General features: G+C 46.7%; 1 protein-coding gene across 2 annotated transcripts in view; it reads left to right on the top strand.

Moving 5' to 3' along the window:
* Window positions 1–25,411, top strand: part of IPO13 (importin 13) — an 848,611-nt gene that overhangs the window by 432,421 nt on the left and 390,779 nt on the right. For both annotated transcript variants that reach the window (XM_069642404.1, XM_069642403.1), the window contains exon 5: window positions 12,850–13,016. In XM_069642404.1, coding sequence (XP_069498505.1) covers window positions 12,850–13,016 — 167 coding nt within the window. The remainder of the gene's footprint in view (window positions 1–12,849; window positions 13,017–25,411) is intronic.

Raw genomic sequence — 25,411 nt, 5'->3', positions numbered from 1 at the left:
TCGGGAGGATATCGGTGTTCTGATAAATAGGGCCTCCAGCTCGAGGGCAGCCGGTCCAAACGGTTTGGCTAATGTCATTTTTAAGCAAAATAAACAGTTGTGGACCAAAATATTGTATGTGCTGTTTCAGGATATTCTTCAGTCTCGTATCATTCCAGCTACTTGGCACACCTCGTATGTGATACCCATATATGAAAAGGGTGACCGCTCCAATCCCCTTAATTATAGGCCAATAGCCTTATTGGAAGCGGACTAAAAAAGAAATTTTAAGGGCTAATCCCAAACCATATTCATAGTTAATAAAAATGACATCTTGTCCAAGTTTCAATTTGGGTTTAGGAAAAATGTGGGAACTGACGTAGGGGGGCTGCTGTTAACCGTGATGCAGGATAAAGCATGGAGAAAAGATGCCATGCCAATATACATCGCATCCATAGTCTTGTCAATGGCGTTCGATAAAGTGGAGCGAACGCTGCTGTGGGGAAAGCTAAAGCAACTGGGAATGCCATCTGCCATACTTTCTATTTTAATACAGCTACACGAGGGATCCCAACGGCAGGTCCGTTTGAACAACGAGGGTAGTCTCTCCACTTTAATTGATGCACCGAATGGCCTATGACAGGCGTGCGTTTTTGCGTCCACCATATTCAACCTGCATGCCTCTGATGTAAGGGAGGGGTTGGAAGTGGAGGCCTTTGCACCGCCGACGATTGAGGGAATTAAAATCTGCTGGTCGGCATATGCAGACGACTTCATGCTTTTTGATCACACCCCTATAGGGCTCCAGCGCCTGCTATGCAGATTTCGAGACTATACTGAAACAAATCACTTGCTAATTAATGAGAACAAAACAGTTGTCATTAGATTACATCTGCGCCCTTACGTAAAACAATATTCCTGGTTCCTGAACCACATAAAATTGGTGGTAAAGCAAAACATACGTTACCTGGGTTATCCCATTTTTTTGTAAAAAACAGAAATCCTACTATAGACAACGTATGGATGTTAAAATCAAACCTCTAATGCTTCAATTAAAAAAAAATGACTGTAAATATGGAAAATGTACAATTCTTCTGGCCCTACACTATTATAAGCAAAGAATATTAGCACCCCTTTGCTATGGATTGGAGCTTTTCCCAGATGGTTCCTGGAAGAAGTGAATACATATGAAGGGCAGCTGCTGAGGATAATCTTACCAGGTCTAGCGAAGTGTGTACCTCCGTCAGTCCCAAGGTGTGAATTAGGCCTGAATTCTCTCGCGTCTGATGATACGGAAAGAACTGTCCTTACTCAGGAAATTGGTTACAACTGCGAGAGGAACCTTATATGATCTCTTGGGATCGGGTATATGCAGTACTAATTCTACTTATATACTCGAACTCAAGGATGAATGTATGAATTATCTGGAATCTTTGGGCCTCACGCTTGAACTCTTAATGTTCAAACCTAACAAAGTGAAAAGATGCCTGGGATGGGGGGGACTGGGACACTACAATGAGTGCTGTGGGAGATACAAGGTTCCAAAAACATATGGTAACCCATTATAAAAACCTGGGTAGTGTAGAATCATATCTTGTACTGTTCCCCTCTAAACTGGCAAGGCACTTATTTATGCGATTCAGGTGCAATGTTCTTCCCACAAGAGAAATCCTGTATGTGCGAAGTAACGAGTTGGGGCGGGTTTAAAGTTGCAGATTTTGTGAGGAATCCGAAGTAATAGTCTCTGGAGCATTGGATGCTGGATTGTCCAGTATTGAGACCATAGAGGATACAGCATTTTAGCAAATTTGTTGCACCTACAGGCTTAATTAATCTGGATTCACTCTGGTGGAAAATGTTACACGGAAAAGATACATCATTACACACAGCTATTGTGAGGTAACTGAGAAATGTTTGCCAATTAGAAACACAAAAAGTGAGCCTCGGACGGAAATGCTACTAAATAGGTGTGTAAAGAGAATGTTCCACCCTTTCAGAATTTTTTTTTTTATCTCTGTATTGTATTGATTTGATTAGTATTTTTCTTCTGACATGATTGTTGATATGGTTTTTAAGTTGTGAACAGGTTGATTTTTCTTGTTTTATATGTAATGATGGTCTACCCTTTCAGATTTTTTTTTTATCCTCTGTCCTTAATACTTATTACTTATTTCTGTATTGTATCGATTTGACTTTTATTTTTTTGACATGATTGTTGATACGGTTTTTAAGTTGTGAATAGGTTGATTTTTTTTTGTTTTATATGTAATGTTGGTTATTTGATATATATGCTGCACATTTTTTATATTTTCTTTTTCATATATTGTTGGAGATATTGATCTGTTTGTTTTATACTCTTGACATGTTTTTAATCTGTAACTTCTTAAATCTTTGTAAAGGTTAGTAATAACCATACACAAATAAATAAATAATAAATGGTCCCATTCTCACTCGTCGGATGAGAAACCACAGGGAAAGCTACCTGGTTATTTAAGGTGCATAACACCTAGGGGAGGGAAATTCTCTTCTCAAGGCAGAAGGATTTATACAGTGATGGTATATGCCACCTTTGTAACTGCAGAGCCACTGAGACATGTCCCAATTGAATTCCCTGGTACATGCGCTGAGAGGTTTGCGAGACTTGTGGACAAGGAATGGTGCTTGGTCAGCCAATCTTTTTGGGACCGACTGTGCTCAGGCCATGAAAGTCTCTTGAACCGGCAGTGGTAGCATTTTTACGCGAACTGAGGTTTCTGAAGTGAGAACTCAAACAAAGGATCGTATTCCGGAAATTGCTCTACTCCTTTTATATTTTCTTCTTTTCTTTTCGAGTTGTTTTATAGAGAGATAGATGTCATTTTAGATTAATTGTTATTTTAACTTTGTAACCTTGTGAAAAGTCGAATTCTTTGACTGACACAATAAATAAAAAAAGTAAAGGATGGATTTATGTAAACGGGCTAAATATGAGGGCTATGCAGCCGACTACAGTCCCCAGGCCTCGCCTACTTGCAAGTCGCTGCTACAGAGCACACCCCGAGCGTCCAGGCTGCTTGCGCCTCGTCTGTCTTGGCTTTACTCTTTGGGCACCGGGGAGTGCTATGAAGATCGCCCCGTGACTTTCTGAAGGGCGCCCACTTTTGGTGTCCCAGTGCCCCCTTTTTACGCCCTCATGTTGAGTAATACACTTGTCTTCTAGATCTCAATGAGAGCAGCATGGCAGCGCATTAGAATGCACGGTGCTGACTGCACGCGGCTATAATCCAGCCCGGTCAGCAGCGCAGACAGGCCCTGACCCCCGGGGGCCCTCCATGACAGCTCTTCCCATCCTCTCCATTAGCCCCACCAAATGGGACGGGCACTGTGGCCTGCCGCGGCCTTTCCTGCCTGCTCTGTTAATAACTTCACGCTGCACGGCCATCGTGGGCACTGGGGAGGGGGAAGAGGGGGGTGGGGGGGATCCAGTGTGATGGAGTCTGACTGGAAGGTTGAAGGCCTGTCAGCGAGGCTCAGTCTGAGAGTGAGGGGCATTAGTTAGGCACAGGAGCGCTCAGTGTGATGGATGGAGTCTATACCCAATGGTTCGAATGTCGCGTAGCGGTGCCCACCGTGGATGGCAGCAAAGAAAGAGCCGCCCACATCTGCCACATTCAGAGATGTGCTGAAGCCGGAGGCAGCATCCCTTCTTCTCCGAGGGCTGGAGCATGGCTAGAATTCATGGCCCTGCTCAAACAATGGGCAAGGGGTACACCTCCAGGCCAGAGTGCACGCAGGCGAATGGGCAGACAGACTCGAGGGGTAGCCGTGTTATAGCGCACAGAGACAGTAGAATATCCTGTGCTTTGCTCCTGTACATCACCCCGGGCGCCCAGCCATCAGGCTAAGTGCTGCTTTCTACGTGCGTGATTTAACGCACGCCTTAGTGCTCTGCCCTCCTCCACCGGGGGCTCGGAATCTGGGAGACTGCCGCGCGAGGAGGGGGAAATGAGGGGCGTCGTTTGCCTTCCGGCTGATGCATTCTCAGAGGGTAGCTGCGTTGCCATATTAAGAGCCGCTCGTTTAATAAAGCACAAACACAAGCTGAATGTACCCTATGCCAAATGCTAGCGTTTCTATTGCTTTCTCTGAGCGCGCCATAAACACCACAGTGGCCATTTGAATCTTTTTCGTGCACGTGACATTGCCCTACACTGCTCGCACAGAGGCGGGCATTAATGCACTTATCACCAGGCTTCAATGCATGCAAACGCTCTGGGTTGCCCCCTGGGCTGCAGACCCTCTAGTTCAGTGCTCGGCCAGTAGCTTGGACACTGTTCTGGGGTGATCAATTTGGGGCCTGTCCATCCACTTTTGTGGAGTACCCTTGCGTGCCGGCTTGCACTCTTTGTGCTGACTTACCTTTGCTTGCACCTGTACTTTGTTGATGTCAGTGGACGTGAATGGCCTGGTTCACAAGGTGGCCATTGAGCAAGGTTGCAGGTGGGCGTGATACGCCGATTCTTAGGCAATTTTTTTTAATACCCAGATATTTCTAAGCGCGGACCCGGGTATCGAACTTGCATTGTTCTGTGACGTCTCCCTTCCAAGGTGAGCACGTTGCCCCACAGCTATCCTCCCCAGTAGCAGCCATCCTATCTCATGATTGAGGTTAGCAGGCTTATGCTCTTGTGCCAAATGCCTTGTTATTCATTGCTGCCAGCAGGTAGTTGCATTCCTGTGTGAATGCACAACCACTCAACATAGTCAAGTCCTTATTTTTACATTTTTATACTTGTACCGTGCATCAGTGGCTCAGAGGTATACAGGCGCTACTACGTAAGGCTCATTGGTGTGAAGAATCCTACGGTTCCCTCACTACAATCCTCCCCAAAGTCTCCTCCCAGGAGGCCAGGGAAAGGCAGACTCTTCCGGATCCTGGCCTTGGGGGTTGTGTTGTAACGGTTTGAGAGAGGCCACCCTCAACACAGAGTTCCTTCCCTCTCCACTCAAGGTGTCGCGCAACAAAATGTTTTATGTATTCTTTTAGTCAGCCCTATCTCCAATTCATCTAATACCATTTGTACCTCTCCCCCTGAGCTATCAATCAGCCAAGACACCCCTCTTCCTTGAAGTTGGGGTGAACGGGACAAAAGGGATTATTAAATTAAAGACTATCGTTTTTCAGCGTACACTGGGAAGTGAACTTTGTTCATTTTGAATTTTAACAATAATCACCCTGTAGTGTTCCACCAAAGGGTGAATTAATTAAATTCATCTTTTTAGTTAAGTAGGCTAAGGATCTACACAGTTTTGCCATCCCCCCCGTCCACTATAAAGGGAAGGGTTTTAAGGCAAGCAGATTCCCCCATCTTTTGGTTTCTCAGGGCTCAGTTCTACTTGCATAGAAAGCCTTGGTTTAAAGTCCAGGAAAGCCTGCTGCATTTCAGGACACTCTGGAAAGATAGGGCAGGGGTCTGGTCATTGCACTCTCAAAGATGGCCTCCTGCTCTCCACCATAGGACCCAGTCAGCTTTTAGGCCTTCCTAGAAATAGGCGACTCCTCCCAGATGAACTCGCAGCAATCTCCTCTGGTGTCTCCTTGCAGCTGTCAGATAGTCGGATAGCTGCAGCCCTCCCAATGGTAAATTTCCACAACTCTGTCTCTTCCTCCTAGTGCAGTCCCCCTTGTATAACCACTATGACACCCTCAGTTTTACAATCTTCGGGAAGTACTCTACAAGAGTTCTCACAGCTAGGATTGGACACTTGCCCTTCTCTCCACTCCCAAATCCAGCCTCTCTCTCAGGATTGGTTTAGGGGTCTGGAGCATCATATGGCAATTCCCATTTGCAAACCCAATTTGTTCTTATGTCAAATTTCGGCAAAAATCTAGTTGTGGCAAAACTTCATAATTCTACTCGCAACTGCCATAATATATGATTTTGAGCATTTGTAAAGGCGCATATTTCATAGGAACCTAGCAGAACTGCATCTGGGTGCAGATAAGAAAAATAATTCTTTCATTTTAGCAGAATTCAAAAAGTTCCTACCAAGATGGAACCGGGAGCTCTTATTCAAACAGATAGGTATTCAGTAGTTTTCAAAAACTGGATAAAGATTTGATCTCACCCAAAGATTGCGGGGAAGAGTTCCAAACAAGAGGACCAAAGACAGAAAACCGTCAAACTCATAACCTTTGTCTTGGAAGGATTCAGCTGGAGTTTATTTTCCCACATCCAGCATTGGATCATTTCAGCGCACTTCACCAACCGTTCCACCGCCTCTACCGAGGGGCTTAAGCAGACAGAAATCTGAGTATCATCTGCATATGAATGATAGTGTAATTTAAACTGGCCGAAAATATTGAGCAAAGAGCGGACTTAAACATTGAACAGCAGGGGCAACGGGGATGAGCCCTGTGGCACTCCACAAGTAACTGATAGTTCATCAGACATATATGCACCGACCTTGACCTGTTGTCGTCGATCAGTTAAAGACCCGAACCATTTTGCTTCCTTCGAGATGTGAGCCAGTGACACAAGTCTGGATTTAAGTATACCAAAGTAAACTGTCCTGAATGCTGCAAACAAGTCCAGAATGCTAACCTCACCCTTCGCCGCAGATACAATGAGGTCATCCCAGACGGTCACTAGGGCCTTCACGGTACCATGACCTGATCTAAAGCCAGATTGAATATCCAAAATGGTGTTATCTTCCAAGAAAGTCTTCATCTGAGAAGTGTAATCATTCTCCAGTATCTTTGAACGCCAAAGAAGGCCAGCAATAGGACGACAGTTGGATAAAATGTTATAATCCAACAACGGCTTCGTCAGCAATGGAGTAAGATATGATTTCTTCAAGGCTGAAGGAACACTTCCTTGGATTAATGAGGCATTAACAAACCCTTGTAAAGGCTTACTGAACCCTTTTATATTTATATATATTTTCTGATTCCGCTAATCATGTCGAAACAAATAAGACAGACATGTCTGCACCATTTTTCAATGCAGTGTGGCACTTTTGTGCCCTTTTCACCAAACGCACAATCATTAGAAAAATGCAATTTATGCCTCTTTTCCTAATTTTACCCTCCACCAACTCCCAAATTCTGAACATTTTTAGATCAGCCGGAAACCCATTTTAGATGGCCTGTATAGTTCTGAGTTGCAGGTGGAGAAACCTGTCTGTTTCAGAATATCCAAAGTAAGGTTGGCTGGCCTGTTTCCAAATCCTAGCCTATCCCTCACAAGCTAAAATTAACATAAGGTAAAAAGGGAACTGTTTCTTGGCTGTCAACCTGCAGCCCAGATTCGTAGTTCCAAACAAAAGTTCCAAAAAAGTGTAGAAAAGAAGACAAAGTTCCACAAGACTCAGGGGGTTGATTCCCTTCCTCAGTCTTTCCGTGCTTTTTCCAGATTGTTTGTGTCTCTGGTTCTCATCTTTACTTGGCAGACCTGACTCCCAGGTACTTCGAAGAAGAATAGCCTGTATCTCATTCCCAAGCTGTGCTGATGGTCCCAGACCCGGCTCCCAGGTACTGCGATGAAGAAGTTCAGATCTTCCTTACAATTGCTACGGGTCCCTTACCCTGTTATCAGTACTACCCTGCCCACCGCTCCGCCTGTTCCACTCCGCCGCCAAGTAGCGTTCAGATTCAAATTCTTACTCAAAGGCTTGAAAGTTGGGTGGAGCATGGGTGCGAAGGTGGGATTTCTCTACATAAAGAAAGGATATCATCTGTCAGGATGTCCAAACCAAACATCTGTCTGTGTCCAAAACCTATACTTGCCCTCACAACTAACTTTAAACAATGTTTAGGAATGTCACATTAAAAAAAGTGTTCCAAAAGAAAGTTCAGAGCTCCTTTCAGCTCTTATTTTAGGATCAGCTTCCCCTTCCTATTGTTTATTTAGGGCCCCTGCTGAAAGTGTAATTGCGGAACCCCTGATCCTTTTGTAAAACATTTTAAGAGACCTGAGCAAGAAAGCCAGCCACTCCAGAAGCAAAGAGCCACATGACGATGGCCACAGCCCAGGAGCTTGCATTTAAAAATAAAAAATAAAGTTTTACGTTTTTCAAATTATTTTTTAGGGGTAGCAAGGGAGACCTCATGGGTCGCAGTTGCGACCCCTAAATAACGTCCCTGGGTTTCCTTCCGCAAGAGTTCAATTCTTCCTAGCTCCTTTAAGATGAGTGCCTTGTACCAGTTCCCTTGCAGTTCTCTTTCTTAACTTTATGCTTCTTTAGGTATAAACCTGTCTCGTCCTGAATGAATCCTAAAAACTAGTACTAAAGTACTACCACCCACCTTTTCAACTACCTTGTGCTACAGACCTGTACACACTACCTAACTTGTAAATCATCCTGAAAATGGCTGCACACTCTACTTGCAAAGTAACTTGTAATTCTTTTTCTTAGTAAATTGTTTGTAAATCTTCATTGCATACCTTTTTAAATGTTCTCTTACCTTGTATAAACTCACTCTGTCATTTGTAAATACTCTCCTTGTGTATCTGTAAATTATCTATTCTATGTAACTGTAAGAAAAGCACCCAGATGCCTCGGCTTGGTGTGCTATATAAATAAAATACAAATGTAAACATAGTTTCTTTGCCTTCTTTCTGTAAGGAAGGCATGGTATCAGAGTGAAGACGGACACAAGCGATCACAGTTCAAGGGTGGTCATTGAACTTCAGTGTGTTCGAATGAATGCCTATCAAAGCCTAAATATAAGGATAGGAGCAAGCTACGACCATCAAATAATAACGCAGTCCTAGTGGAGTCTTTGTCAAAATAAAGGGGCCCATACTAATAAAACTATTGCCAATCGTTACTTCTAAATACAAATGGTGTGGGACTAAAAAGTATGCAAAAGAAAAGTGTTCAAGAAATATGTCGGGATAGTTGAGCAGTTGACTTCCCATCCCCACGTTTTCAGCACGGGGCAAGACGGCACATTCAAGCTTCACACACACACTCTGACTTCTCTGCCACTTCTCTGCTATGATTCAAAGCAAAGGCTACTTTTCTGCCAAAAGTATCTTTTCTAATAACAGTCTCTTATTGCAGAGGGCCTGCCATAACAAACGAGCACCAAAGTTCCTTTCTTATTATGATTTTCACGTTCACAACAAGTTCTCGTTAACACAATGTTCACAATTGGTCTCCCTCGATCGGACGCGTACCATGGACCTCCCTCTTTTGGGCTCAGACCCCGCACAATGTTCACAATTGGTCTCCCTCGTTCCGGCTCAGACCATGTAAACTTACTTTCTAAATGTTCCTCTTGGTACTCAAAATCAAAGACTTTCAAATGTGCGATGGGTTTCGCTTAAACCGTCGCAGGACCACGTCGATTCACTTCACTTCTCATACATTCTACCTTCTACTTTCCTTTACGCCGCTGCTTGGCTGGATACCTTAAAGAGACCTGTGATTGAGCACCTTCGCGGTGCCGGACCACTCTGTCATTGGTATTGTATCTTTCTCCGTTATTGTTGAAACATCCATCAGCAATTAAGCTCATCTTTCATAATACGCATTACCAATCTTCATTCTTACGATCTTTATACAATGTTGCCGCTTGCAACCTTGACTTCAACACAGACCGGTCTTGCATGTCTCCCCAACTCACCGGCTGTGTTGATCTCTCTGGCGCTGCTTTGATCTTGGAGCCAAGGACAGCACCACAGCAGCTGCTGTTTCTTCCGACTTGGTCAGCCGTGCAGGAGCGCCCCGGGAATCTCCGGCACACAATACAGGAGTCTTTAGTCTGGTTTGCTGGCCTTTTGCTTTCTAATGTGAAGGGTTCTGATAAGTAACGGTTTCTCGCTAGAAAGATCAAGGGTATCTCCCTTCTTGGGCACCCTTCTTGGTTTGCTGTCTTCCTTCCCTCATTCAGCTGCCGTCAGGAAAACTGTTCCTTTGTGTGCTTTGCCTCACTCAGAGTGTAGTCTCATGCTCTGCCTTTTATCCATGTAGGGAGGTTTAATGGAAGGCAAGTAAGAGTGGTTACCAGTAAGTGCCTGACCTCACCTGACCATAGTACAGGGACATGTCTGGTACAATGCTCGGGTGTGAGTCTGTTTTCTCCCAGAGCGGGCTGTGCATGTAAATGTGGTTGTGAAGTGAAAGGGGGTTAGAGGGTGTAGAGTTCCTAAATATTATACCGGGTAGGATGGGGGTAAAGGTGTTACAGGGAGGGGATACCATGTCTTGCCATCGAGTGTCCCACTCCCCAAAGACACCTCAGCCAGGTGATCCTCCTGCACTTGTCCACCCCCAGGAACTGGATCCAAAAGCGATGGCTGTGTCCTGGACACCTGGATGACAGATTGCCACGGAATAGCGGGTGTGACACATGCTGGTTTTTCATTTCTTATAGGGTACTCGCGCAGTTGTCTGACCACACAATCCACTCATTACAGGTCATGCAACAGATAACCCTGTCTTACTGTTTCCATCAACCATTGGCCACCGTTTCCATCTGCCAGTAATGTTTAATTGATTCCTTAGTGTCACGCTCTTCAGACACTGTCCAGTAACTTCCTTAGCCACCGTGTACTTTGTTATGCTTTCCTGTATTCCTTTGGGTCTTGCCAACACAGGTTTAGTGTTGGTCTGCAATTCTTGGACCCCTCCTAGCTTTGGGCCAGTACTTGAGTTCTCACTTTCATACCCTCTTTGGTAGCCTCTTGACTTTGTCAATACTTGTTTCATGCAACACATTCCTCGGTCTGTCTCATGCATTACTTTGCTTTACCTCCGTTTGAGTTTTCAATTTGCTTATTGTTTTGTGTGGCATTCAAAACTACTTTCACTCCATTTATGAGGATTCAATTGACTTCTTAATCGATGCTGCTTTCAATGCTGCTTTCCATCAGTTGCAGTTCCTTCGATATCCTAAAAGTACTTGCTACGGCAGTGAAAAGTACTTTTAATTACTTTCAGTTTCTTCGGCATTCCTAAGGGATTTTGTTGCACGTTACTGGAGCGGACCGGTGTGAGTGTCTGTTTTACACTCACCGATCACACACAGCAGCATTCTTCTTCTTGGTGTCCTTCACGACAGTCTGCTCCAGGCTTCTTTGGTTCCCGGCTTCCCCAGACACTGGCTCTCCCTTGCGGTCTCTGCCGAGCATACCGCACTTTCACCTGGCTTCCCACAGAGTCGACTGGGGCCACTGGGAGTTCCACATCTTCTGTAAAACAGACCCTGCTCCAACGGGTAACAGGACCTCTGTACTCCCGCACATCTGACCACCGGCATCCCTGTTTCTTGCACAACACTGCTCCAGCCACCTGGGTCTCCAGCTTCCTATCCTCCAGCCTGTACGCCACCTCACCAAACAGCGGACATTTTTATATTCACCAGCTGTGTTAAGTGACACCATTGATCTGTTCCCTGGCTAAAGAGAACTCCATTAGGCAGATGCCTGGTGGTACCACTGGTATGCCTCCATAGCCGGAGTGGTGTTTGGAACTCTCTGTAATAAAAGCCGCATTTGTACCTATGTTTTGTCTCTGATATGTGTTGGTATCAGTAACATGAGGATATGTTCTCCTAATTGGGTCTCTTCAAAAAATATCATTCAAAAGACTAGGGCGAGTGTGTTCGTTCTCGTCAGTGATCTTCATTGCTCTTTGCCCCTTCCGCGTCCCAGTCCCTACTTGGGATATACTGCAAAAATAGATGGGGGTCACTAGGTAGTGTGAAATTGGATGGTTTATTAGCGAAGTGGGGAGGGATAAAGGATTACCGCGTTCTCTCGGAATCGTCAGTAATCTCAATGGGGTCCTCTCTCCCAATGAGATCCTCCTGCTGAGCACCACCTCCAGATGGACTATCAGTTAGCGGCCTCATCACTCTGTGCTCATGGGAAGGGGATTCCCGCTCTAAAGCAGTATTGATACCTCCGGATTCGTCATAAGTACTATTGCCATCATGAGCAGGGGTTGCCTGTCTTGGCAATGACTACCTATTTCTTTCCCTCTCTGTCCTGGTTAGATTTCCGGGGGTGATGCTTTGAGAAGGAAACCTGCAGCAGAGATGTCTTTTCAGAGCTAGGGCCTCCAGTAAGGCAGGTGACGTACGGTTTAGGAGGGAGTAGTAGTCTCATGGAGAAGTAGTAACATGAAAGTGTGGCGACGAGGCTTAGAAGGAGAGAGCGACAGGAGAAAGATGCAGGGAGTTGGAGTGAAGGTGGATGGAGTTGGGAGGACAGTAGTGAGAGAAGTATGTGGGCATGAAGACTGAATCAGGCAGAGTCTCTGTATCACACAATCCAATACCCCAGAGGGAAATTGGACAGATGAGGTGTTCTCCTTTTAGGTGTTCACCTCTTTGATATCCCTACAAAATAGCCCCACCAAAAATATCGGCGTTTGTCTCGCCATAGGCGATATTTTTGGGGGGGATAATTTGTGGGAGCGGGGGATGCAGGGGTGTACCCCGCACATTTTAAAATAATGCAGGAGTTGCAGCGGTGTCCCCTGCAGGGTCCATGGGTCAATATTGGCACAAAAATATGGAAATATTTTTGTATCGCTATATTTTTGCGGGGATATTAACACATGGAACCACTTTTCTAGTACAAGTTGGAACTTGTATAGTAGGAATGAACCTTGCCTCCCCTATCAACTTTAGGTAACTTTACTAGCCTACTCTTATAGTGACCACATACCTCAGTAGTGGGCTTCTCGTTTCAGAGAGGTGGGGGTGATGAATGTCTCATATGTGCATCATGTGCAGAGCAAAAGAAGGTATTGAGTTTTAAAGGGGTCCCGTGTCTTTGAGGGCTGTCGGTGGCGGCCTTGTGCCATGTGGTCTCATATCTAAGTGGGTATCAGCTGGTGGCCCTGGATAACTCTTGGTTCTGCCTTTCTCAACAGGATGACATCCTCTCCTTCGAGACCGACAAGCAGACTGTGTACATGCAGATTTACCGCCCTGTGTACTTCCAGCTGGTGGATGTGCTGCTCCACAAGGCCCAGTTCCCGGCTGATGAGGAGTACGCTTCCTGGTCCTCTGATGAGAAGGAACAGTTCCGGATCTACAGGTGAGCATGTTTGAGAGATGGTTCCAGACCATTTTGCTTGTTTGAGAGATGGTTCCAAACCATAGTAGTACATATAGAAATGGTCTGCAGTTGTACTCTTCATTGACCTGGCTTTGTGTTTGTTTTCTTTATCTGAAGAAAGAATGGTTATGAATCAAAATCCACATTTTGAGGAGTCATCCCTTCTTACCTGTGGTTCAATAAATAACCTTATTGGTGAACTGTAAACCACTTCACACTGTACTTTGTGCGTAAACATCGGCTTGAAACTACGTGTGTGCATGGATAGTTCAGCTCGCACCATCCAACCAATACCCTCCTTCTCCAGTATGGGGTCTGCCATGGATTCATAATGAATTTTCTGATGTTTGTTATTCTGCTTAGAATCACATGCTGTGCATAGTCCGACATCCAGTGGTCACTGCAGAGTATTGCATCTTGTTTTTCGAAAGTCGAAAAGGGGACGTCGACATAGGCGTGTCTGTAATACTATCCCTATAGTGACGTATAGTATACCCAAAATCCCTCACGCGTCGAGGTCCCTCAGATTGTATTTTTCCGTCCAGAATCTGGTCGCCTTATGCGGAGCTCGTAAGAGAAATTGCCATTTCCCATTTATTCGACCCTTGGTCGATTTGTCAGTTATTATTAACTTATACCACCTCCAGCCCTCTTTCGACGGCCATTCAACTTCGCCGGCGAGTCAAGATATTCTACGGCGGTGGTATTGACAGAGGTGATCCTATCGGCGCTGCCGAACACGTGGCCGGCCTCGCCGGCCTACACAGTAGGGAGGGTGGGGATTGGTGTGGACATTTCTGCTTCTTTTAGAATGCCTTTCCCTTTCTCCCACCTTTCCTTCTGGGTCGTTATCACTGGGTATGTCCTCAGCTATGGAGAGGACTACTTTTAGATTTTGCACACGTAACGGCAAATTTCAGTGGAAGGACAAGCATAGACGGTGCAACCGCTGCTTACCCCTCGACCACAACGAGGTTGGTGTGCGGCCTGTAAACTCCTTCGCCCAAAAACTTTGAAGGAACGCAGGGTCAAGAGGTGGGCAGCCTACGGCATGTAGAAGGCTGATTCCTCACCCGCGGCGGCCGCCGAGTGTGACGAAGGGGATAGTGATCTCGCTACTTCCGGAACGGAGGTTGTTGACCTCTCATTGGAGCGCTCTCACTCCATCGCGTCTGTCCCCAGCCCCGAAAAGTTTGGCTCCGGCCTTACCTATGGGGATGTACACCCCGGCGACGCTGTCGCACACGAAAAAGTCACTAAACGCACAACCCACGGCCATTCGTCGAGTAAATCGAAGAAGGCCTCAGTGCCAATGGAGACGCCAAATCAACCGGTGGCCTCCGCTGACCGTAAGGGCCGGCAGCCTTCCCCGCAACCGCATTCGCGCCTAGCGACTGGGCCGTCTTCAACTAAGGGCGCTACCACCAAGGCATCCCTCGAAACGCCTCGGAAGAGGGCGTCCGTCGACGGTAAGGTTCCGGCATCGCCGAAAACTATTCACGACCAGCCCTCGACCGAGAAGCTAGTCGTCGAAAGCATAGCTAGAAACGGGTGGTGAAGGAGTCACCGAAGCCCGCTCAGAGTTGGTGAGACGCCGAAATCTTTCGGAACTCCCACCCCCCCCCCCATCCCCACGTCGAAGGGAAAACCCAGAGATACGTCCCTGTTAGGGAGAATTCTCTGTTAAGGCTAATTTCCCAAACCTAGTGAGTCCCCCAGCAGCTTTGCTGGATTTTCCCGTTGTTCGAGGCTACCACTTTTTTAAAATAGCCTCGAACATACTGCCGGTTTATTAAATTAATATAAATTCACCGGTTGGTATTTTTTGCCAAAACTTGGTTCCAAAATGGCGTTTGTGTTCGCTTCTGTGACTCCAACCCAAGTCGAGCCCTTTGTTCCACTTTTTGGCGGGCTTCACCACAGAAGCCTCCAAAAGTGGTGCCACTCTGTCTGGGTACCACAGAGGGTGTGGGAGGGGGTTTAGGCACCCTGAACTGAGTTGCCTCGGCAACTCAAGTCGCACTCTTGTGTGATTGGCCCAAGGGGTGAGCTGCCCGGCTCACCACTTAGCATGTTTGAGTGACAGCTAGGCTGAATGAATGGGGGCTTTCTGCATAAAAGCAGGGCTTTGGGGACTGGAACTTCAGAAGTCGCCACAGGACCTAAAGAATCCGAGGAGGGAGAAGCCGAGCCGACCTGCAACGACGACACCACCGGTGGAGCCCTGCTGAACCGTCTCACCACTTTTCCTGACGACAGAGATCATCTCCAGCCCGGAGAGTCCTCTTCCTTTGACTGGTGGGGATAACCAGTTTGCCCGTCTTTTCGCCTTCCTGGACCATCTCGTGTCCGCCTTGCCTGTGCCAAGCACCCCAGCAACAGGAATACCATGGTTTACAACTACCGCGAAGAAAAGGGTAGTACTTTGTAACCGGGAAACTCCGCGGCTGGTTTCATCCCTGGCAGTGCAACGACCTTCAGCTTTCCTCCACGTCTAGACCTCTTCCTCTGGACGAAACACTTACTTGCAACCGCTGCCAGGAACAACTGCCCCCTCTGGAGCGTTCTTCCCATTTTCAGGTACTGTGTCCCGCCTGGCTTCCCTTGCGACAGATCGTTCGGGGTGACAGTAAATCCTCTACTTTCTAACCTGGGTTAGCGTGGGGCCTGTTAACTAACTTTTCCTGACTTGATCTCAATATTTGTGAACCATCTACAAAGACTCTTTGGGCATAACCCCACTGTGTGATCCTGGACACATTTTGCTTGCTCTCTCTAAGAGTGGGCCTGGCATTTGAACTTCCTTGCTCTCCAGTAGACCTTGCCTAACCTGCCTCACTGTGGTTCTTTGAAAGGTATTGAAATTGTGTGCTTTCATAACTTTGCCTTTTCCCTCCCTTTTTAATAACTTATTAGAGTGCCATCTTATGTTAAGCGCTCACCTCTGTCTGAAAATAAGTGGTGTTTCTCACTAAGACTTGCCTAATAAGTAATTGGGGTTTTATATATTTAATAGTGACTGTGTGGTGAATTTACTTACCTCTTTTTGTGCTAGTGTATTTACAAGTGTGTCTTTAAATAAATAATTATATACTTTTATACTAAAGCTCTGGTCAGTGTTTGCTTGTGCTACTGTATCTCTGTACCTATTGTGTATACTCTATATACTGCCTAACTCATCTTGAGAGAAGTCTGACTGCTCAGCCACTGCTACCAGGTAAATCTGGGTGGTACAGGCTGCTACCAATTGGGTTTACTGCCAAACACCTGTAGTCCTAAATCTTTTGCAGTGGTCCCTAAGGGAACTGCACAGGTTTCTGCCTAACAGTCCCCATCGTGGGGCCCAAGAGAAGGTTTCTCAGAGGGCGACGGGGGTATATCCTCCACGCTATGGGAGAGATCTTGACGCCTAGACACGGAGGAACAACCCTTTCCGCCACTAGACCGTTCAGGGTTATCCCAGTGGACTAGGGAAAGATTTGAATCATGTATGGACAGGCTAGATAGGTTTGTGTCTACTTCTGAACACATTTCACCTAAAAGGCCAAGGGAGGTACTCCCTGAAGGCCCTAGAGCTAAATTCCCAAGACTTTTTTGACCCACTTGAGGAAGAAATAGATGCATATGACCTCACTGAAGAGGATCCACATTTTCAGGAAGAGGAAGAATTCCTAAATACTGAGGATTTACAAGACCCTGTAGGGGACTTTGAGGATGACCCAAACATTTGTGAACCACACAGCCCTGGCAATCTCCAGGGGCGTCAACAGACCCTGATGATTTAGATCTGCCCTCTCCTCAGAACACACCGGTCAGAGATCCTTCGCCTGTGGACGATCAACCCACATTTAATGCAATGCTACGCAAGGCGGAAGCATATTTTCAAATTAATACAGGGGAGACTACCCCAGAAGTGGACTTTGTTGAAAAAATAATCAAGGAAAAGCCACCTGCAAACCAAGCCATACCCCTCCTCGCCTCAATCAAGAGAATCCTCGTTCCCTCTCCTTCTACAACTGCATCAGTTAGAGGTGTTAATCCAAGAATCAAGGAGCTTTTAAGCCCCTCACCCTCTGGTCCCTTGTCTATTATGCGTCATTCCATACCAGATTCGCTGGTAGTAAGCACCACGAGGAAAAGGGTGGGGGTTCCACTATCTACTAGCGAAGCACCTCCGGACAAAGAGAGGAAGAAGCTTTATGCCTTAGGGAAGAGGATTACATCCTCAGCAGCTTTTGCCACGCGTATTGCCAACAATACAACTGTTGGCTAGCTATGCCGATGCCCAATAGGGACTGTTCCGCAAAGGCCTACAAGAAGTCCCTGAGCCCTTGCGAACCCGCTTATTAGCCACTGTGACTGAAGGTACTCGGATAAACCAGCATCATCAAAAACACCTTAGATGCTGCAGAAACGGCTGGCTGTTCCCTAGTCCAGGGCGTACTTCTTAAGTGACATGCCTGGCTCAGAGACTCGGGTTTCAAGCCAGAAACACAGGCGTCCCTCATCAACAGACCCCTTGAAGACTCAAACTTGTTTGGTAAGGCGGTTGATGACGCACTGGAAACAGCTAAGAAGGAACACGAAACATTAAAAACAACTGGACCAAATCATGAGACCTCCTAATAAGCAAGGTTATGGCAACAGGCATTTTTTTTGTGGCCAACGACAAAATCAGCAACAATACACCTCAGCCAGCAACTGGTCCTCCCCTCGGGGAACCAGTGGACAGTATGCTCAAACAAGACAACGTTGTGGCAAGGGAAGAGGTCGGGGCCCCACTCCCAGAAGCTCCCCGGCTACCAACACCAAATGACCCGAAAGTTCGGGTCCCCTCCCATGCATTTCCGGTCAGGGGCCGGTTAACATCATTTCTGCAAGCATGGGAGGGAATTACCACAGACCGTTGGGTACTATCAACAATAGTACACGGTTACTGCATCGAATTCAGTCGGTCCCCAACATTCAGACCCCCAAGGGGAAGACTTCTATCGCCAGAACACCTCTCCATCCTTCTTCAGGAAGTTGAACTGCTGCTGGAAAAAGGAGCCATGGAAATCGTGCCTCTGTCACAGGTAAAGGAGGGTATTTATTCAGTGTACTTCCTTGTACCCAAAAAGGATCTAACCATGCGCCCTGTATTAGATCTGTGCCCAGCGAGCAAATTTGTAAAACCTCAAATTTCGTATGGTGACTTTGCAGGAGGTAATCCCCCTGCTGTCACAGGGGGATTACATGGCAACACTGGACATGAATGATGCATACTTTCATATTTCAATGTTGCCAGCACACAGGAAATACCTCAGGTTCATGATAGAAGGCAAACACTATCAGTTCAAAGTGCTACCCTTCGGCATAGCCTCAGCGCCCAGGGTATTCACGAAGGTACTGCCAGTGGCAGCAGCACACCTGCGCAGGTCGTCCATTCTGGTCTATCCTTACCTCGACGACTGGCTCATGACAGGGGATTCTTACGAAACATGTTTCTCAAATACTCAAGACTGTAGACCTCTTGTTCCACCTGGGCTTCTCCATCAACGGGAAGAAGTCCAGCCTAGAGCCCAGCCAAGTCGAGCAATTCCTAGGGGCTCTATTTGAACAAAGGACAGCCTCGTCTTCCCCTCCAACGAGAGGGTCCAAAACATGCTGTTTCAGATCCCTCAATATGTAGCCGGTCGAGAGGTGACGGTACGCAAAGCCATGCGGCTGCTAGGAAGGATGGCGTCATGTATTTACTTGGTTCCTCACACGCGTCTGCGCCCTATGCAAGAGTGGCTCAACAGCCAGTGGTGTCAGGCCCCCTTCCCCCAACTCCCCTTCTCAACAGGATGGTGCACAAGATGCACCAGGAACCAGTTAACATGATATTCGTGGCCCCACCAACTCTGGTTTGCTGATGGAGATGTCACTGTCTCCACCAGTGAAAAACTACCCTGCCCGTACAACATGTCACAGGACAGGGGCCAAACGTTGCATTCATGCCCACAGACCCTGAACTTGGCAGCCTGGCTCCTGAGGTCATAGAGTTTGGACATTTGCAGCCCCATCAGAGATGCATGGACATTCTCAAAGGCAAGGAAACCGAACACTCGTTACTGCTACTCTAGTAAGTGGAAACGTTTCATCATCTGGTGTAACTCAAAGAGCATCAACCCTGTTGACTGCTCTCCCACACATTATTCTATACCGTACTCACTTGCTGGACTCAGGGTTAGTCTTTCATTCTATTAAAGTTCACCTTGCTGCACTCTCTGCCTCCACTACGTCTCAATATAAGGTGTCATGGTGGAAGGTTCCAGTTATTAAAGCCTTCATGGAGGGAGTGAAAAGAATTTACCCTCCTATATCTAACCCAGCTCCCGGATGGGATCTGAACATTGTTTTGGCCAGGCTGATGGGCTCCCCCTTCGAGCCCATGCATAAAGCGACCCTTAAGGATCTCACTTTTAAGACTGCTTTCTTAATAGCTATCACCTCCATTAGGAGAGTGAGTGAACTACAAGCGCTCTCTATCTTAGATCCCTTTGTAACAGTTCACAAAGATAAGGTGGTTCTATGCACACACCCTAGGTTTGCACCGAAATTCATTTCAAAGTTTCATGTCAACCAGTCTATAGAACGACCAACGTTCTTTCAAAACCCATCAAACTTAGGAGAAAAGAGCCTTCACACACTGGATGTGTGCAGGGCGGTCATGTTTTATATGGAAAGAACTCTACCACTAAGAAAGACTAATCAGTTCTTTGTCTCAGTGGCGGCAGGAAGAGAAGGAGATGCAGTTCCCAAATCCACTATACCTAGATGGATTGTCCAGTGCATCACTCTCTATTACACTCTTGCTAAGAGAGAACTACCCCTCAAGCCTACAGCACACTCTACTCAAGGAACTGGGGCATCCATAGCATTCATTGCAAATGTTCCCCTTGAGTCCATTTGCAAAGCGGCAACATGGAGTTCTGTGCACACCTTTACAAAACACTATTGTCTAGATGCCCATTCTAGATCTGATTCCGAGGTGGAACGAGCAGTACTAAGACATCTTTTCTCTACTGTTCCTTCTCACAACCCACCTCCAACTCTGGGTACTGCTCGCTAGTCTATGCACAGCATGTGATTCTAAGCAGATTAACAAACATCAGAAGACATACATTACTTACCGTAAAAGCATTTCTGATGATTGTATCTGCTTAGATTCACATGCGCCCACCCTTTCTCCCCGCTTGGATGGAAGGAACATAGACGTCTTATTACGTTCACTCACGTCAGTCATAAGGCTCCCTCATGGCAGAATAATACAGAGGGCCCTCGACGCGTGAGGGATTTTGGGTACACTACACGTCACTATAGGGATAGTATTACAAACACACCTATGTCGACGTCCCCTTTTCGACTTTCGAAAAACAAGATGCAATACTCTGCAGTGACCACTGGATGTTGGACTATGCACAGCATGTGAATCTAAGCAGATACAACCATCAGAAATGCTTTTATGGTAAGTAATTCATATCTTCCCTGTGGTCAGGCATGGAAACCTCGGTAATAGAAAAAAGTTTCACTTTCACTTAACTGTATTTCTCCTTTAAACCAATCACTGTCCTCTGGGTCATACTGCCCCCAACCAACAACAGTCCATTCCCTAAGCCCCACCTTTGGCAGCCATCTTCAGAGTTTTAATGCACGCTTCAGTGTTGGGAGTCCTCGAGTTTGCTCTCTGGGCTATTTGTATGTCTTTTTGTGTTTTCAATGGAAAAAGGCTCTATTTTTGTTTTAAAGAAGCCTGTGTGCTCTTTTCTTCATCTGCCGATAGCGTGGACCCGTTGTCAGTGAAGTTCCACGCCCCTCAAGGGCGAAGATCATTGAAGATTCTACAATGCCTTTTGGGCCTTGTTTGACGGATTGAGGAGGGGGGAAGGGTCTCTCTTCAAGCCCTGCACAAAATGCAGCCTGCGGAATGTGTTTGTGGAGGACAAACCCTTGCAATGCCTCTACTGCCTGCACCCAGACCACATGGAAGTAGAGCGCAAGATATGCCTCGGTTTCTCTAAGCAAACAATGAAGGAACGGCGTAGTTGGCTGGTGGCATGGCTCAACGCCAAGGCCTCTAACCCGTGCTCCTAGCAGGGTCATGCCTCACCCAGGCCGGCCAGTCCAGGAGGGGTCTTCTAAGTCCTTTGAGGGCGCCTCATCCGTGGGGGCTCAAGATAAGGCCAAGAGCCACTTGTCAGAGTCCACCTGGTGTGCCGCGGACGTGGGTCCAAAAGTGGATTGGGCTCGATCAGCATCACCTTCCTCATCCATTGCCAGCCTACCATCGAGCTGCTCTTCAACAAGGAAGTCCTCTGACCCGGCTAAATTACGTGAGAAATCTGAGAAGCGGCGGATGGAGGAGAGGAAGGCCGGACAGCCCAAGCATGCTCAACCGGCACAGTCTAAAGACCTGATCGGGGACTGCTGCCATGACAGCTAAGGTCGCTGATCCTGCGAGGGTAGCTCCCACGGCTCAGTGTCCCTACCCCGAAAATGTCCCTACCCACAAAAAACACACCACCACCACAGTGACTTTGGCAAAGTCTGCAGGCACACCAGAAGGGTTGAAAATGGCTCAGGCCCTGGTTCAATACCCTCAGAGGGAGGGGAGGGGGAGGCGTGCGGTGAGGAGGCCCCAAAGCAGCTCTCCCAGGCTGTCGCTCAAACCATGGAAGTCTCATCCACGGATGAAGATCAGGAGTCCTTATATACGGAGGAGGAGGAGGAGGAGGAGGACACCCCCTCCCCCATTTCAACCTCCTCCACGTTGGGACCCGTCTCTCCCAGCAGACAAGGAAACGGATACTGCCATGATGATGGCTGACAAAGACATTTTTGCAGCGGACGATGAATCCCCACATTTGGATGCTTACAGTGGGTGTCCCCACTCCATGATCACTAGGGCCTCCAAGCTATTCCAGCTGGTGCCCGAGGACACCAAGAAGGAGGGCTTCTGGTATCAAAGGTGCAAGGACAAGAGGAATACTTTCATGGTGGTCTCCTTTCTGGATGATGTTAGGGACGAGGGCCTGGCCCTCATGACGAACCATTGTACGGCTCCAAGCTAAGGGGGATAGGCTGGAGAAAAAATATAGGGTGCCAGACTCTTGCTGCAATGAATCGGTCAGCCAACCCTTCCTTGTCATTTGTCCCTCTGGACAGCGAGGCGAAAAGGATGGACTCCATGGGAAAGATGGTGATTTACACAACGGCGTCCACTATCAAGGCAGCCAATGCACTGGTGATCCTGGCCAGGTACTACAGGGAGTTGTGGTGTGAAAACAAAATCAAAATATCGAGGCGGAGTACCCGAAAAGGAAATATACCGAACACGGGTGACAAAGGAACATACAAAGAACTTTATTTTATACTGAACAGTTTTCCAAGAAAAGTAACAGATAGCTATCGGCCCTCAGTACAACACAACAAACTCCAGCATGGTTCAGTGTGTTCATTGAGAGACGCTGTACATTACAATTCATTGCTCTTTTATACCATTTGCGAACATGATGTCCAACTCTACTTCGGGTTAATATTCCTCTAATACATTACTGATCTAGGGTTCATGCCGAGTTCGCATATCCACATGCAACTAGTTTGCCTTTAATACATACGTCAACAAGCCTACACGGCAAGTGTGTATTTTGGGATTTCCCATACAGGTCTTCTCGAACATTAATACAATGTAGTTAAACAAGTGTTCTTAGTTCAGTATTTGGATACATTGTTCTATAACATATGCTCGTGGATTAGTTTCATTGCACGAGTAATCCTTTACACACAGGTCATCGAAGGACAAGGTCTCAGTTCACGACCCCAACAAGTGGCCTGCAGACAAGTTACATATTAATTACACAGAGGTCAAGACGGCCATGCTGTATTTCGGAATGACATTGTCAACCATTTTAACTCACAGGGTGACTTTACAGAGAGAACCTAAAATGGCAGATTGACCTAAGATGGCGGTTTACATTGATTTGAAAGGCCAGGACCTTGCAACACGGATTCCTTTGCAAATGGCTTATAAGCAGCTTGGCGTATTCGTTGCAATAGGAGGCACGATATAATTTCCCATTTGACAAACCCTCCTTTTGGCCTATGCCAAGTGCTAAACTACTTCGGATCTTCTTGCAAATAACTCCATGCATTGTCCATGCACCCTGAATCGCTGTCAGAAATATCTATTGCCATCAGATCATTCGCTAAAATTTCCTTTAACACGTATTCCTTGGAGGTTTTATAGGGGGCATACACTTTATGTCCTATTGTATCTATCGCTTGGGCGCAACATCCCCCTAGCATCAAACATATACTAGGTAGACACTGAATACAACAACAAAGGAACAACAGAATTCCCAAAATAATCAGCAAGACCGAAAGTACCTTCCAACCCGATCGCAAGAAGTCCCAGAACCAAGCGCTAAGCTCCCAATTTCCCTCGGGGAAAATGCACTTCTGAACTAAGGACGTGCAGATTCTGTGTTGCCTTGAAGATAGTTGGGGAGGAATCTGGCACAAAAACACAGCAAGCGGACCCCACTAATTTACACACTCCACCACGTTCAGCCAGAATTACATCTAATGCCATCCGGTTCTGAAGCGCTACTAATCTTATTGCTTTCTGTTCTAATGTCATATTATAGAGTATGTCCGCGGTCCGGTTGATGGTTCTCTCCAATACTCTCGCTAGTCTTCTGATATCTTCAGAATTCGCTATCTGCCCCCAAAATGGCACAAATGATTTTGCTACATCTCCCAAGATCTGTGCTGGAGTGTCACCATTCTCGTCCCGCCGTGGACGAGTCTTTGAAACCTCTACTGTACTAGCTATAAATACCCCAGGTAACAGGATCCCTAAATAACAGGTTCCCTGCCAATCCCTGTGCAACCATGGAAATGCTACATTACTGCAAACAAAGTAGACCGGTTCGCCTACATACAAAGGTCTGTCTTCCTCAGTCAAATTTGCAACGTTGGCACAACCTTTAAAATCTCCCATTGACTGAGTACCATTCCTCTGTATGCAGAAAGAAACTGAATCGGGGCTATGGTTAACAGTGTAAGAAGGAGGCATGGCATACTTATTGCCTATCGGAGCAATCTTAAAGGAAATCAAAGATTGGAAAGGATGAGACAGTCTGTCGGAAGGCCTAATAGAAGCAAAGTTGGGCGTACTCCTATTTGCGAAAAGCGAGCATCCCAGGGGAGTCAGAACACGTTTCTCAAAGCTATTCAAATTGGTGCCATCAAAGTTCCCCGAGATGCTATCGTTCCAACGCCCAAAGAACAGTGCCCTAAGAGAAGCATAACAAGCAGTTGTCAAAAGTAAAGGATGAATATACCAACCTAGCCCCTTATCCCTGTGTTGCGGTAAATGTGAACAGACCCAACAGTTGGACTTATTAAAAATGGCATGCGTGGCATTCATGATAAGTAGCAGAGTATTATTGTGGTACCTTTGTCTATGCTGGGAGTCCCTAGGGGACAGAGTATGCAAATGTACGAAGGGAGTAGGAACAGTAGGTACATTTTCAGTCGGTAACAAAGACTCTAAAGGATGAGTTTCCTCGAGGTACTATAAGCCTAAGACAGTGACTATTATAAAACCAAATATTATTATAAAAACACAGCAATACGTTTTCGGGGCCCATGTTCTTTGTCCATGATCCCGGTTGGTCACACAATCATTTACAAGTCCCATACCAGCGGTGGCAGGCATTGTAATCTTCAAACGGAAACCCCCAATGTTGTTGCTGGCGACCTACTGGCCGCGCGACTTCTTAGTCCTTCCACAACCCTAGCCAACAGAACCCCTTTCTCAAATTTGGGCAAAAACAAGCCCTCGATGATCCTTTCCTTCTCCGAATGCACAGCCGAACCGTGTCGTAAGTATCTTCTTGGATGCAGATTGTACCTTGCTTTTCCCGGTACGGATTTATCCGGAAACAACGTGTCGTCACTTCCTGTTGGAAGCAAGGTATCAGAAACAAGTGAAGATGCCGAATTTGTAACAGTAGTTTCCGGAAGCAAAACCTTTGGAGAGTGTGGAAACAAAATGGCAGGCTTCCCCAGCCTCACAGGCTCAGAAAGATTCTCCGATACACTCTCGGCGCTATTTACTGCTTTGGGATCGTTGATTGCAGCGTTAGCGAGGGGTTCTGTTTCTTCTGTATCGTGCAGCACAGGTGAGGAAGTTTCTTGTCGTGCGACGCGTGGATCCAGTTCTTTCTTCCAGAAACCCGCACCGCCGTCTGTGTGACCAACATGACCTGGAATGGGCCCCGCCAGCGAGGTGCAAGGCAGAAAGACCGCTCAAGTGCCTTGATGAGCACCAAAGCTTCTAGGCC

The sequence above is a fragment of the Ambystoma mexicanum genome, chromosome 1q, assembly GCF_040938575.1.
Source record: "Ambystoma mexicanum isolate Mex_15411 chromosome 1q, UKY_AmexF1_1, whole genome shotgun sequence".
Classification (NCBI taxonomy): domain Eukaryota; kingdom Metazoa; phylum Chordata; class Amphibia; order Caudata; family Ambystomatidae; genus Ambystoma; species Ambystoma mexicanum.
The sequence above is the reverse complement of the archived record's forward strand: the minus strand, read 5'-3'. Positions and strand labels throughout refer to the sequence as shown.